The sequence below is a fragment of the Dioscorea cayenensis genome, chromosome 2, assembly GCF_009730915.1.
Source record: "Dioscorea cayenensis subsp. rotundata cultivar TDr96_F1 chromosome 2, TDr96_F1_v2_PseudoChromosome.rev07_lg8_w22 25.fasta, whole genome shotgun sequence".
NCBI lineage: Eukaryota > Viridiplantae > Streptophyta > Magnoliopsida > Dioscoreales > Dioscoreaceae > Dioscorea > Dioscorea cayenensis.
In genome coordinates, this window is record NC_052472.1 from 15068830 (window position 1) to 15085978 (window position 17149).

The 17149-nt window shown below is 37.8% G+C and overlaps 1 protein-coding gene, 1 non-coding gene and 2 pseudogenes across 2 annotated transcripts; 2 read left to right on the forward strand and 2 right to left on the reverse strand.

Annotated features, from left to right (window-relative positions):
- Positions 1-6: 6 nt before the first annotated feature.
- Positions 7-3972, forward strand: LOC120277349 (annotated as a pseudogene).
- LOC120281850 lies at positions 3542-3746 on the forward strand. The gene has a single exon (XR_005542818.1). It is a non-coding gene; the product is annotated as a small nucleolar RNA U3 (small nucleolar RNA).
- An 836-nt stretch (positions 3973-4808) lies between the features above and the next one.
- On the reverse strand, positions 4809-6037 carry LOC120272961 (annotated as a pseudogene).
- Positions 6038-9977: 3940 nt separating this feature from the next.
- Positions 9978-16125, reverse strand: LOC120272968 (expansin-like A2). Its single transcript, XM_039279610.1, has 9 exons — positions 16086-16125; positions 15800-15875; positions 15228-15237; positions 14706-14739; positions 11222-11314; positions 10975-11084; positions 10686-10867; positions 10433-10565; positions 9978-10226 (listed from the first exon to the last, which is right to left on the reverse strand). The coding sequence occupies exons 1-9, from the start codon at positions 16123-16125 to the stop codon at positions 9978-9980; spliced, it is 927 nt and encodes a 308-aa protein (XP_039135544.1).
- Positions 16126-17149: the final 1024 nt, after the last annotated feature.

Here is a 17149-nt window from a genome sequence, read left to right on the forward strand (position 1 = left end):
TTTTTATTTTATAAAAAAATTTTAAATTATGGTCTGCACCCTCACATTAAAACAAGGAACACATGGGAATACAAGAATAAATATATATATTTTCCCTAAAAATAAAATAAAAAACAGTACCTCAGCGCATATGTCTGTTGATGGCCACACATTCAAACCATGGTTAACTTTTCTAGAGCACACACCTTTCCTTCAGTTCAGCCGCCACAATAAACCATCTCTTCTCAATGCATACGATATGAGATTTTGACGAGAAATTGAGAGGATATATCCCCACTAACTCTTACATATCTTCATCTCTCATCGTCACTAACCTTGAGCTTCATCAATGGCGAACCTCCCCGGATCTCCGGCGAACATCGATTGCCGCAGCGGCTACTGTCCGACCAACTCCATCTTCTACAGCAAACGCAAACCCATCCCCCTCCCTACCACTCCCCACCTCTCCGTCACCGCCTTCATCTCCTCCCGCCACCATTCCGGCACCACCGCCCTCATCGACGCCGCCACCGGCCAAAGCATCTCTTTCCCTGCCTCTGGCGTTCCGTCTCCTCCCTCGCCACCGCCCTCTCCACCCGCTTCTCTATCCGCAAGGGCGACGTCGTCCTCCTCCTCTCCCCCAACTCCATCTACTTCCCCATCGCCTCCCTCGCTGTCCTCTCCCTCGGTGCCATCCTCACCACCACCAACCCCTCAACACTCCCGGCGAGATCTCCAAGCAAATCACTGACTCCAACCCCGTCCTCGCCTTCACAACCCCTAACCCTAATCCCCCAAACTCTCCTCCTTCTCCTTCCCCGTCATCCTCCCTCGACTCCTCCTCCCCCAAATCCTCCGACTCACGCATCACCACCTCCATCGATGAACTCCCTCCAAACTCCTCCAGATCCATCAATCCCTCACGAATCCATCAGCCAAGACGACCCAGCCACGCTCCTCTACTCCTCGGGAACGACAGGGATGAGCAAAGGCGTGATCTCAACTCACCGATCACTGATCTCCATGGTCGCGATCATCCTCAACCGATTCAAACTCGATGAAGCCGCCGGCATCCAGACCTTCATCTGCACCGTCCCCATGTTCCACATCTACGGCCTGGCAGCGTTCGCCACCGGCCCTCGCATCCGGCTCCACGGTGGTGATCCTTTCCAAATTCGAGATGGGAGACATGCTAAGCGCGATCAACAAGTACAACGCCACATTCCTACCACTGGTAGCGCTGATCCTCGTGGCGATGCTGGCAGGAGCAAGCCGCCGCCATTGGGGCCACCTTAGGAAGATGCCTCCGGCGGGGCACCGCTGGGGAAGGAGGTGATCGAGGGGTTCAAGGAGAGGTATCCGATGATCGAGATCTTGCAAGGTTGACGGGTTAACGGAGAGTACTGCGATCGGAGCGTCGACGGATTCGTCGGAGGAGAGTCGGAGGTATGGTACTGCTGGATGCTGTCGCCGAACACGGAGGCGAAGATCGTGATCCGGATACTGTATCATTACCGCCCAATGGAGTGGGTGAGCTCTGGCTTCGCGGGCCTTACCTCATGAAAGGTACGTGTGCATTGACTGACCCTTTTTGTTTTATATTTTTGTTTGTTTTTATTTTTCTATTTTAAAAAAATATATTTTTAATTTTATTTATTTTCTATATACAAACGATGGAATTTCTTTTTAAATTGGGTAATAATTTTTATATTTCGTAAGTAATCCATGATTTATTTCTTTACACCAAATATATATATATATGTGTGTGTGATATAAAATGGTATAAATTTCGAATAAACTTTTGTATAAATAAGAATATATATATTTTATTCAGTTAAAATATCAAAAGTAGTTTTGGATGGATGAGGAGCAAGTTTTGAAAAGTGAACTTGTAGTAAGTGTAATAATTGAAGTTTTTTTTCTTTTAAACATATGGTTAAAGTTATATCACACAATAGTACAAAAAATCACCTTGATCCTTTTCAAAATATATCCAATTAATACCACGAAAATATTTTTCTGTTAACATCCTAATGGAAGTTACATTACTACATCACTTCCAAAATTATATAGCCCGTGAGAAAGAGAAATCACAGCCTGTGAAATTGAGAGAGAAAAAAAGATTTGTGATTCCTGTATATGATTCATTATTTTCTTGTGTAAAATACTTTGTGATATTAAATAAATTAAAAACATTCACATTTGTTATATTTGAAAATAATTAATTCAGAATTCGTTCTTTTTAAGGTTGTTTTTAATGACTTATTGGTTTCCGCTAAAATTTGTAGAACAATTTACTTATTATTAAACCGAAAAACCTTTTGGTTGTTTAGAAAGCAGGACAAATTTTGGGTTTTAAAATAAAAATATCTCTGCGCTGAAGAGTGAAATGACGGTTTGAAGTTTTTGTGGTGGTGGTGGTGGTGGGGGTATTAAGGGTATTTCAAGAACGAGGAGGCGACGAAGGGAACGCTGGATCCAGAGGATGGCTAAAGACTGGTGACTTGTGTTACATCGACGACGATGGGTACCTATTCATCGTCGACCGTCTCGGGCAAGGAGCTCGATCACGTATAAGGGTTATCAGGTATGTTCTCGCTGCTCACGTGTACTCGAGAATGACCCGTTGATGATGATGGTGATGGTATTGGTTTGCAGGGTGGCGCCGGCGGAGTTGAGGCTTTGTTGCTCACTCATCCAGATATCACTAATGCTGCTGTGATTCTGTAACTAAAACCAAACCTTTTATTATTAATTTCTGTATTTATTTATATTTTTTATTTAGAGTTTTAGGGAGTTGGTTTGTAATTCATTCTCAGGTTCCCTAGATAAAGATGTGGGGCAGTTTCCCATGGCTTATATTGTGAGGAGACCTGAAGTGATTTATCTGATACTACTGTTATGGAATTTGTTGCCAAGCAGGTTTTGTGTTCTCTCTCTCTCTCTCTCTCTCTCTCTCTCTCTTCTCTCATATATATATATATATATATATATATAAATTAATGAAACAAATCGAAATCATATGGAAATGTTTACAGAGGTTTATGGTTTAGAAAAAGCAAAGATGAATTTAATTGGTTTGTGGCTTATTTTAAATAAACCAGTATCAATATTGAGCGGATGGAATAACGGCTGGGAGATGAGGCGCAATCTCCAAAAATTTTTATTAGTAATAATTGTTTAAGGTACAGTATTACATTCCATTAATCTTGAGTTAACACACTATGAATAAGACACAATCTTACTGGAATAAAAATGAAATAGAAGGCTTTTAAAAATTTGAATTTTGTTTTTGAAAGTTACTTTTTATGCTATAAGTTAAACTCGAGTAATATTAGAAATTAGTATTATTAAAATGACACTACTTTTAAAAGACAACTAACTAACTATATTAAGAACTTCTTTCGAGATTTAGCTAGCAGGCTTTTAACATTGGTTGTGGGCTGGCGTACTTTGGCCTCAAAAGGGCCCAGTTAACTGTTTGCTAATAAGATTATAGTCCCACATCGCTTGAGTGAGATTGAAATTTTCCTATTTAGATAAGTTGAGGAGTCAGTCTAGCACGACCTTACTTGAACAGGATCTGTTCTATAGGCTCGTACAATTGACTCCTTGAGTGCAGGGCAAGACAAGCAACAAACCCTGGTGGATGAACCATGGCCTCGAGATCAGAGCTGTGATTAACGGCTCAGATTCTTCGGAATCAAAGCAGCAGAGATCGTTCACAACTCCTGAGTTGGGATGGTCTCGAGGTTGTCTGACAGGGCTCCATATAATTTATTTATTTTAAAGCCAAACTTTTTAAAAGGATCAACCTAGATAGTGTATTTTGACTCTGGTTTAGTTTTGAAAGAAAAAGGATCTGTTGTGTGTAAACAGGTGGCTCCGTACAAGAGAGTGAGAAAGTAGCATTTGTCCAAGCAATACCAAAGAACCCATCTGGGGAAAATACTCAGGAAGGATTTGATCAAGCTTGCAACCTCCAAACTCTAAGATAATAACAACTTAATCAGCCCCAAAATCAACACACACACTCAGCTTTTTATTTACCCTGCTGGATCAAGGGATGAGTGTTTTATTATGGAGTCTCACATTTGTGTAAGATGGAAGTTTATATGTTGTGTTATAGGGCTGCCCAAACGTGTATGCGATGTTTCTCTACGTTGTATGCGTGTGGTTTATAGATCTTTCATTATGCAGTCCCATTTTATCAGATAAGGTATCGCATCATGATGAGATATGTCGAGTAAGTGCCAATCATCTGAGAGTACATCTGTATCTCCAAGATTATAATGAACTAGCATACACTAATTGATCGCTTATGACACACGCAATAAAGCAGAAATAGAACACTGGTCACTACACATAGTTATCCAAGAACATGCACGTAACACCAATCAACTGAGAGACTTAAAAGCAGCTCCACCCAAAGCTTCAAGTTTTGGCATCCTATCACCATGACGAGAATGTCGTATTCTCCATAATGGTAGAACCAGCAAGAACACAATCAGATCAATTGGACCTTATCAATGCACCAATTTTTGCAGGCAAGAAAGAAAGAACAACAAACAAAATCACTGCCCAAAACAGTCTAAATCTCATGATCAAGATTATATGTTAAAAACTGAATTCAATTTGAAAACACACCCAGAAACCAAATCAGATACTCAATTCCAGTACTATTCACTATATATATATATATATATATATGTATGCCATCTTCTTACATACTATCAATGAACCTGTTTGTACATAAGTAAACAAAGTATCAAAACTGTCACTGTTCAGAGTGTAGACAAAAGACTACAAATTTTTATCTCTTTAACTAATTAATTCTCTTCCAGTCCACCAGTGTCGCAGGGTGAACATCCTTCTTGAGCAATGTCAGTTATCTGCACACCAGAATCATACATTGATCCAATCTTCCAGTCAGCAGGAAGAACCTCCTTCTCAGTCCAGACCCATTTTCCGTCATAGCCTCCGGTCACTACCAATCGAAACTGAGGCCCTTCTCCGGCCGGAGCATTGCTGAGTGTTCCACACTGCACCTGGCCACTCCCTAGTCTATGTACTTCCAGTCTGAACTTCCTACCTGCATTTCATCAAACACCTTCATTATTTTCCATTGTTTTGATTTCAATGAATGCACATGTCTATAAAAATACATACCTTAGCTACATCCACAAGCACAATGTCAGTCTCGACCACCTTTGAGTGGAAATTGATTTGCCAGGATTGCTTTTGGCTTTCGCTGGTCTCCTCCACCTCACTGTCAAGATTTTATGTTTCTTGTACTCACATGGAATCCTGTTTACATGAATTGGGAATTTACATATCTCTAGTCTATTTATTACAATCATATGTATATATATATATATATACACAGATATATATACCTTTTGTATTCAATGTCTACAGTGCCCAGTCTCATGAGTTTCAGAGCCATTTCCAGGTCTCCCCTAAAGCCATGAGAAAGCCTTTCTGCTCAGAGACAAAATCAGTCGACAAATGTTCTTGTTGAGGTCTGTCAGGACTACTTTTTAACACCTCAGTGGTGCATCTACTTGGAGTCCTTACACCTTATCTGCAATTTATTGTAAAGATGAGGAACCAAAAAGTGATGAATTAAAATGGATAAATAGAAAAGGAAAGAAATAAAGGTTACCTGAAAGCAACCCCCACAACCAAGACCTTCTCTGTAGAGAGCTGGCCTTGCAGCAGCAACATACCACTCCCATTAAAATCCATAGCTATAGCACCATACCCACAAGTTCCAGCTTTACCAACACAAAGAACAATAAAAATCATTATATATAAGATCATTGACAAGAGTACTAACTAAAAGAAGAAGATAAGTGAAGTCTTGTATATACAAGATACCTGCAATAGCTAAGGAGGAAGTGGAATAAGAAGCATTGGATTGGTGAACACATCTATCACAAGCACAAGCAAGGGAAAGTAAAAGAGATGATGAAAAGAGCAAGATGAAGATACTAGTAGCCATCTGGTTGTAAGAACTTGAGCAGGAGAAGAGTGTGGCATATGAAGAGAGGGAGAGAGAGCTATATATAAAGAGAGAAAAACAGTGAGTTGTAGAAGTATTTGACTAATAATCAACTTTGTGTGGCTGACGCGCTTGTCCTGGTAAGACAGCATAAAGAAATCCACCGACTCCTTTAACTTTCTTGGGTAATGGAAACGCGCATAGATAAAATAAGACACTGGATGAGTGGTGTTGATGAGTCAGCAGTGAGGTGTCCAAAGTTGGAACAGGAAATGGATGAAAGGCTCTGGGTGGGAACCCAGAGCCTTTCCCCTTTGATCTTTTGATTTCTAAATCTGGGCCTCCATGGTTTTGAAACCAGGATATTATGTTAGGAAAATATTTATATATATATATATCTTCCTGAATAATTTTGGTACATATTATTGATAAACTTAATCCTCTTTGGGGGAAAAAAAAATAAAAGGTTTTAATTAAAGCCACTAATATCATGGCATAGGATTAACTTATTTTGGATTGAAATAAATTACAAGTTTTAATTTTATCATTACTCCAAACTAAGGTCCTCTCATTTGTTTTTTTAATCTTAAGGACTTCTTTTTATTTTTTTATTTGTCCTATAATGAACGTTTGTTAATGTTAGTTGATAATCTAAAATTTTTTTAAAAAGCTATATTAACTTTTAAATTTTTTTTAATTAAAATATGATTTTATAAAAAATGTAATAGAATATATTTTTTTTTATAAAGTAGAATATAATATATTGGAAGTTATAAAAGTATATTAAATATAAAAGATAAATTTTAAAAAATAATATTTAATGGTTCATAAGTTTTTTAAATAGATAACTAAAAGGACCAAAAGAAAAACCTTTAAAAATGAGACAAATATCAAAAGAAAGTATAACTAAGGACATTGGACTTAATTAAGTACATAGTCAAGGCATGTCTGCTCAGCTATATGAGACCAGCTCAATTTGCACTGCATCTCTCACTTTATGTGGGCAAAAGCAATTTCAGAAATAAGGCTCAAAACTTGAGATCTCTGTGAACATAGAAAAATTTGGTGTTTTTAGGCTATGAGTCTATTGGCAATTTTAATTTCATTGTTGTTGATTATATGAGAACTAATTCGAGATTAAGCGTATAATTGGAAATACTTTTATTTAATTTCTTCCTATATATAAAATAAATGTTTATAAATTTGTTTTTATGCATATCTGATATGTATGTTTGTGGGTATATGCGTAGCTACATATATATACATATATACACACAAATATTTGAGAGACCAGAGGAAGGCAAAAGTAATATAAATTTGCATAATGTACTAGAACCTGAAATTCAACAAAAGACATTGATAGATTTAACTATGCACGAGTCATAAATAACAACAATACTTTAAGAACAGAATATACATATAATATATATATATATATATATATATGGAAAAAAATCATCTAGGTAAGTCCCTAGATTTGAAATCTAGGGATGTTTTAAATCTAAGCCGTTGGATCATCATCCAATGGTTGATTGTCTATATAGACACTGTACATTCTTTTTTTTATTGTTTATGATCACTGTACAACACTGTAGAAAGCGGTTTCTACTGTTCATAATGATAAGTGGCGTCAGATTACCATCTGATGGCTATTATGGACATCCTTAGATTTGAAATCTAGGGACGTCCCTAGATGATGGGTCCTATATATATATATATATATATATATAATAGTGATCCACTCTTAACCTCCGAAAATATTTGGACTAATCCATGCATTATTGTGCTAAATCCATGAAGAACACATCACAAATTCCTATGAGAACCATATTAGAATCTATCATTTGATCACCTTATTACAACATGGATCAAATTAAATATTTTAAAAAACTAAAAGGTAACAACATATATTAAAGAAATAGTATGCCAAAACATTATTGTTGTAAAGCAGATTGAACTTCCTGCTTCTTGATGTTCCCACCCAAACCACTAGCAAGCTCCAAAGTTCCAAATTTTGACATCCCATCCCAATTCCTAAAATAAATATGTCACTATTTAACACCCATAAAACAACATAAAAATCTCGTTGTTTTTTTTTTTCTCAAATTTGATCTAATGAAACAAAGAAAATCCACATGAAAACAAAACAAAACACCAACTTATTGGTCTTAATCAGCAGTAAAAACCAAAAAGAAAACTATGATTAAATAGAGAATAAAATTTAACCAGATATCCTGATTGTGTCCATGTCCGGGAAGTCACTTTAAAGATAATCCAAGACATTTTGTACTCCCTCAGAGACCATCATGTTCATCCCCATGGCGTCTCTAGTCTTTGCAGTGAATCTCATGTAGAGGTTTTCACCCTACCAGCGAGCAATGGATCCCTTGAAGCCTTGCAAACACCTGTGAGCTCGCGAATTGGAGTTGGGCAAATAGAAATTTCTTTAAGAGAACAGAAAATTGATTAAAAACATGAGTTAGATAAGAGAAAATGATAAATTTCTTTTTCATGGAATGCCAACAAAACATGAATGATTCCTGAAAATAATTCAGAAGTTTTGCTTGAAAAACATTGCACACAAAAAGCTCAGCCAGCAACCAAAAGAGAATGACTTCTCTCATGCAAAAACTATGAAAAACATCAATTATCCAAAAAGAGGGCTAGGCTAACACAGAGAAATCAGAAAAAGGGCAATACAAAGAGTAGATAAAACATGAATTGGAATGAAAACACCAAAAATTAAAGCTGAATTGCCACAAAAATTACTAGAAGAAAACAATCTAAAAATCCAAAAGCAATGAGTAATAACACTATTCATCAAAGATCAAGGAAAGACAATTCGAGGCTTTGGTTTTTGAGTAGGAAAGAAATAAAAAAAAGATTTTCTCAGAGGAATTGAGACAAATGCCTGTGGAACACTACGGAGAGAGTCTCAAAATTCTTTGCCACCAACACTATGACCCTCATTCTGGGGCTGCGAACCTCACCACTCGATGTACGCATCATCCCATCTCTCAAGACAGCATGCGCGCCCCTCAGGACTCGCTAATAGCCTTTGCCCTGTGATTAGTACTCACCACCAAGCATTCCCTCGATCGTCGCCATCGACACATAGTACTTCATCCCATCAAGCAAGAATGGCCCGGCGAGTCCCCACGGCGTAGTCCACGAACCCTATCGGCATCTCGCAACACTGCCCTAGAATGGATTCATAATCAAACCCTAATTGCAAGGGGGTAGAGATGTTATTCGGCGATGTGCATCCATATCTAGCTTTTTATTATGCAGCTCCAGTGATGGATAGCGTCGTTCCAGTGCAGGCAAACATCGTTGGTGGAGCTTCCGGTGGTGTGCGGCTACTTCTCACGAAAAGGGTTTCAAGGGAGAGCAAAAGAGAGTGCGACAGAGAAGATGGTGTTTCACGGGGAGAGTGGGAGAGAGAGTTTTAATCTTTTTTTTGTTCTTTATTGTTTTAAAATCTAGAGGGGTTTGTTTTAAACCGGCTCTACAAACGGGAGAAAATTTTTTGAGCTCCAAATATGGAACCGGTTTTGAAAAACCCTTCTACTTATCCGCTTGTATAAATAGAAAATGGCATAGTGACATACACATTAATTATGGTCAGAGGAGCATGAGCTTAACGTTTCTGTTATAATAATCAACTAGAAAGTTGTATTTTAAACTCTAATTAATTATTACTTATAGATCTTGATCCAAAATTCATGCCGACTTCTTTTAATTAATCAGCCAAAACAAACTCTAAAATCAAGAACTTAATTAAAAACCATATCATGAAAACATAGAAAATTCAATGCTCATTGAGTGGATCCAACAGTACTGACCATAACATTTTCTCAGAATCTCAATGCATCCAGTCTTAAACAAGGACAAAGAGAATACTCAAAACAAAATCACTTATTTTCTAGTGACTAAATCACTAGAGATCATACTTAATGCATCCATATAATGAGTTCCTTCTTTAGTGACTCAATCACTTCCATTGTTTTGTATCACAAGGAGAGCACAATTCTTGAGCGATCTCATTTATCTGTGAACCAGAATCATAAACTGATCCAATTTTCCAGTCTGCCGGCAAGACCTCGTCAGTGATGATCCAAACGGGGTCGTAGCCGCCGGTGACTGCTACTCGGAGTTGGAGATTTCCTGTTGGCGCATCACTCATGTCCCAGATGGCACTGATACCTCTCCTTCTCATAAATCTAAAGTTCCCAGATCCAACCTGCATTTCATCACACATGTCTTTGATCATATAAAAAATTGGAGAATTTGAACTAATTTAATTTGTATGTACCTAAGCCACATCCACAGTAGAAATCTATATTCATAAATAAGTATACCTCCAGATATATCTATATTCCATTATATATATGCATATATATATATATATGTATGTATGTATATATATATATGTATGTATGTATGTACCTGAGACACATCCACAGTAGAAATCTCAGTCTGACCACCCTGATAGAGCAAACTGATTGAAAGATGGCTTGGCTTTTTGCTAGTCTCCTCTACTCTCACTGTCAAGTTATGCTTCTTATACTCACATGGAATCCTGTTTTCATGGATTGGGAGTCACATCTCTATATGAATTTAGATCTCCCAAAAAATTTAGTTAATGTACAGATATTACACACAGACACACATATGTATATATGTATGTATGTATGTATACCTCTTGTATTCAATGTCAACAGTGGTTAGTTTCTTTAGTTGAGGAGCCATTCCTGGTCTCCCCAAAGCCATGAAAGCTTTGGGGCTTAGAATGAAATCAGTTTGGTTGTCCTTCTGGTTTACGTCTGTAAGGACCACCTTAACACCTCTGCTTCTGCATAATTTGGAGTTCTTGCACCTTATCTGTATGTATGCATGTCCCCAAACATAAATTAGTACAAAAATAAAAACGAGTTGAAGTAAAATGGAGAAATGGAGAAATTGAGAAATAGAAAAGGAGAAAGGGTTACCTGAAAGCAACCCCCACAACCAACACCATTTTTATAGAGAGCTGGGTTTGCAGCAGCAACATACCCTCCATTAAAGTCCAGAGCAATGGGACCATACCCACAAGCTCCAGCTTTAACGGCACACATACGTGAAAGGAAAAATGTTATTATAGATAAGATCATTAACTAAAATACTAAAACAGAAGAAAGAAGAAAAAAATGTGAAGTCTTTAATATATATATATATATATATATATATAGAAGATACCTGCAATGGGTAAGGGGGATGTGGAGTGAGAAGCCTTGGATTGGTGAACACATCTATCGCATGCACAAGCAAATGAAAGCAGAAGAGATGAAAAGAGCAAGAAGAGGACAGTGGTAGTCATCTGATTAGATTGAAAGCAAGAGATACAGAGAGAAAGAGGAGTTCCAGTTGGAATTTTGTATGGGGAGTAGTGGAACCTATGAAGATATTAATATAGAAATTAAGATGGAACATGTGAAATGTGCAAGTGTTTTGAATAATGTTGAACCAGGGTATCTGCATGCATGGCAATGAAATATAAAGAAATTCAACAACCATAATTATTTTAATGGGCTTTTCACACATGTGCCCTTTTGACTTGTCAGAGAGGAAATTCTTGATTTTTTTTACTTAAACATCTAATGAGATGAAAATGTCTTGGTTTTTTTTCTCTACAATATTTTTCCTTTTATTGGTTTTAAGAATTTCTTCTGGACCACGTGTTTGTCAAAACGTCTTGAGTTTGGGGAATAACATTAAATTGTAAAGATCTTCAAAATGCAGGCTTTCATTATTTCAGCAGTTAATTATTATTATTGTTGGGAATGACATTTAAAAAAAAAAAAAAAAATCTGTTGTTTGCCTTAAAACTTTACTCATTGTGGTTGGAATTATTCAACAAACTTGTTATGGGTGTCAAATTTTTGGTAGCAGATTTTTATAACAATCGGATTTTTAGTTGCATGTAACAACTAGATTTTTCACAGTGTGCATTTGAATTGGCTGAACATTTAGATTTTAAAATAAAAAGATAAGATAAGCTTTGAGTTAAAAAAAAAAAAGTACACGGAACTTCTTTTTCTTTTGGGTTTATCCTTTCTTTTTGGCTTCTGGTTGATTAGTGGCTATTTCAACTCCTTGCCATGAGTGCATGTGTCTATGGGTAGCTGTGTTAACTTTGGGGGTAGGAGGAAATGGCGATCTAGATTGCACCTCGGTTGTGCCGGAATTACGCTTTCTAAACAGTTGTATCCACGACACAACTTTCTATTTTACCAATAATTATCACTCTAAAAAGAATCAAGAATACCCCCTTCGATATTACTGGTTGAGTTATGGTCAACATTACTGGTTGTAGTGCAGGAGTGGTGTTAGATAAAGTTAGTATTAAAATATACTATCTATGTTAAGGCTGATGGCCAATGAGAACATAGGTGGTGGAGTGTTCTAACCAATGAAAGTAGTGTCTTTATTGTAGTTTTTTGAGTTATCTACTTTTTGAATATATTAAGGTGTGAAGAGCTCTATGCTCATTGGCTGCTGAAATATTCAAATGAAGTCCACTTTTCTTTTTACTTTGTGTGACCTGCAACTCTTTTCCTTCTCTTTTAACTTCTCTTTTTCTTCTCAAGCAGAGAGTTTTCAGGTGACACCAGAGCCACGATCCTCAACTGTGTGTATTAAGTACCGAATCTATGGCAGCTAACATTTCGGTAAGCCTCACTGATAGGGACGCAAATGTATGTGCTGATTTCTCAGGCGTGAAAACTAGCCTAAACGATCGAGTGATGTGTGTATGAATAAACGAAAATCATCATCATTAGGGAATGAGGTGAATAAACAAAAATCATCAACAATAAATAAAAAAAATAAAGTGTATGTAAATGCAAAATGTCGGTCCAATGGGAAGGAGGTAAATACTAGTAATAACTCTAGGCCCGAAAAATAGCCCAAACGATCGAGTGATGTGTGTATGAATAAAAGCAAATAAGCACAAGAAAATATGGAAAATAATAGAAGAGAAATCAAGGAAGAAAATGATGTTCAGGCATAGCATCCCTCTAGGGTTATGAGGTATAGGACAATGGTTGTCTAAACATGCAATCCTATTTGAACCGAAAGATTTCTAAAAATATACAAAACCCTGATTTCTCAAGCGAAGTGTAACTGAATAGGTGCAGAGTTGATACAGGCATCCACACAATCGCATTAACACTCTATGAAACCTTATTGTGGACTAATGATAATCTCTTAAGTAGATAATCTTTCCCCAAAGAGAGAGATTACCCCTAATTTGAATACAGAGCAGAAATGTGATCTCTCCTAAAATCCTCTCCACATGATTGCAAAGAGCACGAAAATCATCATCAATTCACTCGGAAGGATTGTAGTAGACAAAGTATCCTAGATGCCCTAATCAGAGGTGTACCCACTATCCTCTCGAATTGCGTTAAGTCTATGCTAGGTGAGAATTTCTTCTTACCACATAGTAATACCAAGTATAATTTCTAGGCTTTCGCCTCGTTAGCAATCAAGCATTCAATAACACAATTAGACTAGTCTAAATAGATATGATTACAAATAAAAAATCAATTAAGTATCGAAGATCCAACAACCAAAGTCAAGAAAATAAACCTTAGAGTTTAGCTACGCCCAAATATCTACAAATTAACCCTCCATTAATGGAAGGCAAGCATTCAAGATACAAATAATGGAGGAAAATATGAAAGCCATGAAAACCCCCTTTTCAATCCTTAGGATGAAGAATCACCAGAGAAGCTTCCACGCAAGCCGCCAAGATAAGCTCGACGGCTATGATCTTCAATCCTCTTGAATGTAGATCTAAATCCCTCTCTAAATCGCTCCTTAAGTGTTAGAGATTTGTTTATTTTCTTCCTCAACCTCACCTCCAAGAATCGCCCCCAAAGAATAGAAGAATAGAATAAAAAATGCCCTAAAAATCCTCATAAGTTTTTTTTATACTCGAATTACTTACGGGCTGCTTACGGGTGTAAGGGCTAGGCCATAAGTGAGCCATAGAAGATGGTCGCGAGCCTTACGGGATGACTTACGGCCATAAGCCCCATCCATAAGGTCTTTTATTTGTGTAGCGTTCCATATTACGGCCGTAAGTGCTGGACTGTAAGATTCACTTGTTTTGCTGCTTCCAACCACCCTTAAGGACGAATGCTGTGATTGTAAGCTCTTATGGATGGTATTTACGGGCATCTTTATGGGCGTAAGCCTTGACCATAATATCCTCTGACTTGGTTCTAAATCTCCTTTACAGGCATAAGAATGTCCGCAAGGTCTTTTGGAATTGACATATGGCCGTACGAACGACCGTAAGCTGCCAGGAAGCCACCCAGTTTCCCTTGTCTTTGCTCTAATGATGCCGAAAGAGCTCCAACTTCATCGTTTAAGGTCTCAAATGCTTCTTTTGGCTCTCTCTTGTCTTTAAGCACTGCCCTAACCCTGTTAATACACAAGACATTATATTTAGCATCAAATTCTACAATATGGTTCTAATACATGCCAATTGAGTATAAAAATTGATATGAAATACATGAACATTGTACACTCATCAAATTATCCCACACTTAAAATTTTGCTTATTCTCAAGCAAAATAGAACATTACAAACCAAGTTGAGAAAGTGCAAGACCTCGGGTGCTAAAGAATTTAGGAGTTTCACAAGTAATTCTTGTTTCCATAATACAAGAATGCTAAAAACTTCAAGTCCCACAAATAGTGAACACTCTATTCAATATTATCATTGTGTGTATGTTACAACTCTTTACTTCACTTCTTTCGACCTAGAGGACTTCCAAAAGCAAAGAATCACACAAAAACTTTTTATGCACAAGGTGATAGCTTCACACACATCTCCCAAGGTAGCCCTTTCTCTTAAACGTTCAACAAGTGGCTTTCACACTTAAAAGAGGCAGCACTTTCCATATCTTTTACTGAAAATATGGTAGCTTTCACTCACCTAAAGAGGTAGCTCTTTTTCTCATTAAGACATACATAGTATCTGACTTGTTGAGAGTAGCTTCATACTTCTAATAGAGTTAGCTCTTTCTATATCTCAACTTTATTCTTTTCTATTTTGAAACAAATTCTTTCAAATTTGCAAAAACAAATTCTCAAATCAACCATAAGAAGTATAATGAATAAAACTAAAAGAAGTCCAACATGATATAAGTTGCTACAATAGAAATATTGTGTGCTCTAATTAGGTGAATAACCAAGAATAAACTGCACAAAAAAAAAAGACTCAAAATAGAACAAAATCGCAAGTGCCCACCCTAATACTAAAAAACTCCTCTACATTTCAAATACACCGTCATGTCAAACTTGGCATGTAAGAAAGCTAACAATGAAACTTAAACCCCTGCCCCACACTTAAATCCTATGTTGTCCTCAATGTGTGTAAAACATAAGTATGCAAGGCAATGTAAATAACAATAAGAGGGGAGTGGAATACGATTACTTCCCCAATTCACATAGGTGAAGTCATTGAAGCTTGGAAACGGCCTAGTGTGTCCTTTGTTATGCCCTACTAGTTTGGGGGTCACTCAAGGTCAAAAATTGACCGAGTGAGCATCCCCTTTATAATAAAGGATATGGGTCTTGCAAAAAAGTCCTGTAAGCTATAAGAAAAGAACATTAAAGCTCAACAAGATAAAATAACAAAACAGTAAGTAAAATCCATTAAAAGTAGAAAAATAAATACAAACTAGGCAGGGTAAACCCTTCCCATAAAATGATGAATACAAAGTCTGAAAATGAAATACAAAAATGAAATAAAAGTCAATACTCGGTAATATCTGATGGAGCAGAATCAGTCGGTGGATATGGTGATGATGGAGGAGTCAATATAGGAGGAGCTGGAACTGGAGGAGGGATCAGGCATGAAAGTAGATTCAATACACAGCCAAGGTCGGCCTCCAGCTGTGCTTAGGTCACCAGGGTGGTCTACTGGTCCTCCTGTAACCGGCGAACCTCAGCCCGTAACTCCTGTATCTCTGATCTACATCAAGGGTGGGCTATTGTGGGGCTGGCTGTGCTCGCCGATGTAGTGACCAATGGTAAGGATGACTTACTGTCAGACCCATCTGAAGCCGGGCGCACCACCATCCCCATCAAACGTAGGGTGTCCAAGCCCAGGGGAGCAGTGTCACCGATGACATCCTAGCCTCAGAGTCGATATGCTAGGCCCATCCCTCTAATCAATCACATGATGTATGCCCTAGCAAAGATCGCACCCAAGCGTACATGATGGCCCTTGGTGTGCAATAAAATCTGCCAGCATCTAACCCAGGTGGATGGGACGACCCTCAATCATGCTGTAAAGGAACAAGAGTTCCTATCGTCCTACCACTCCAGTGTTGTCTGCTCGACCTACAAATGAACGAGCAATGACAGTGTGTACATACCTCTGAGCCGAACATGTCAGAAAGAAGGCCTTGGTAAGGCCCGACTTATAGCTCCTGCCACGGCTTAGATGCTGCCAGACATCCCTAGTGTGAAGCCGAGCGAAAAGTCAATAAGGAGCTTCTCATACTGCGGGGTGCCAGTGAAGTTCGTGTCATAGATCCCTGACAGTAGAGCAAACTCTGTATAGGTCAGAGTCCTCTGCTCCCCAGATAGCTGTAACTGGATAGAACCCATCCAGTCAAAATGTGGGGGCTGAGGGGGTCAGGAGAGTCTATGTCGCCTCCGCAGCAGTCATACTAGAGGTGGATGTCTCGGTCTGACCCTGCTTGGCCTGTCTGGAAGCTGCCCTCTTTGCTCTAACCATCCTGCACAAGAAGAATACAAAGTTTAGAATGCAAAAATATGAAATTTGAGCAAAACAGGAATGCTTACGGTCTGCTTACGGGAAGGTTTACGACCATAAGCCTCGGGGAAAAACACCTTTATGACAACCCTTATGGTCGTAAGGACCCTTTCTGTATATTAGAGCTCAAAATATACAAACTTTGCAGTTAAACCATCATTCAAGCATTGTTAAACATTCATATATTCATTTCCAATCAAAATTTTTTAAGATTCACTGTAAAATCATGAAAAATGTGAATTATCTTTGGAAAGAAAGAAGAACAATCAAAATCGGCCTGTGAAAAGTTTCAAAATCAGAGTCCAACCCTATTTAACACTACTAAAA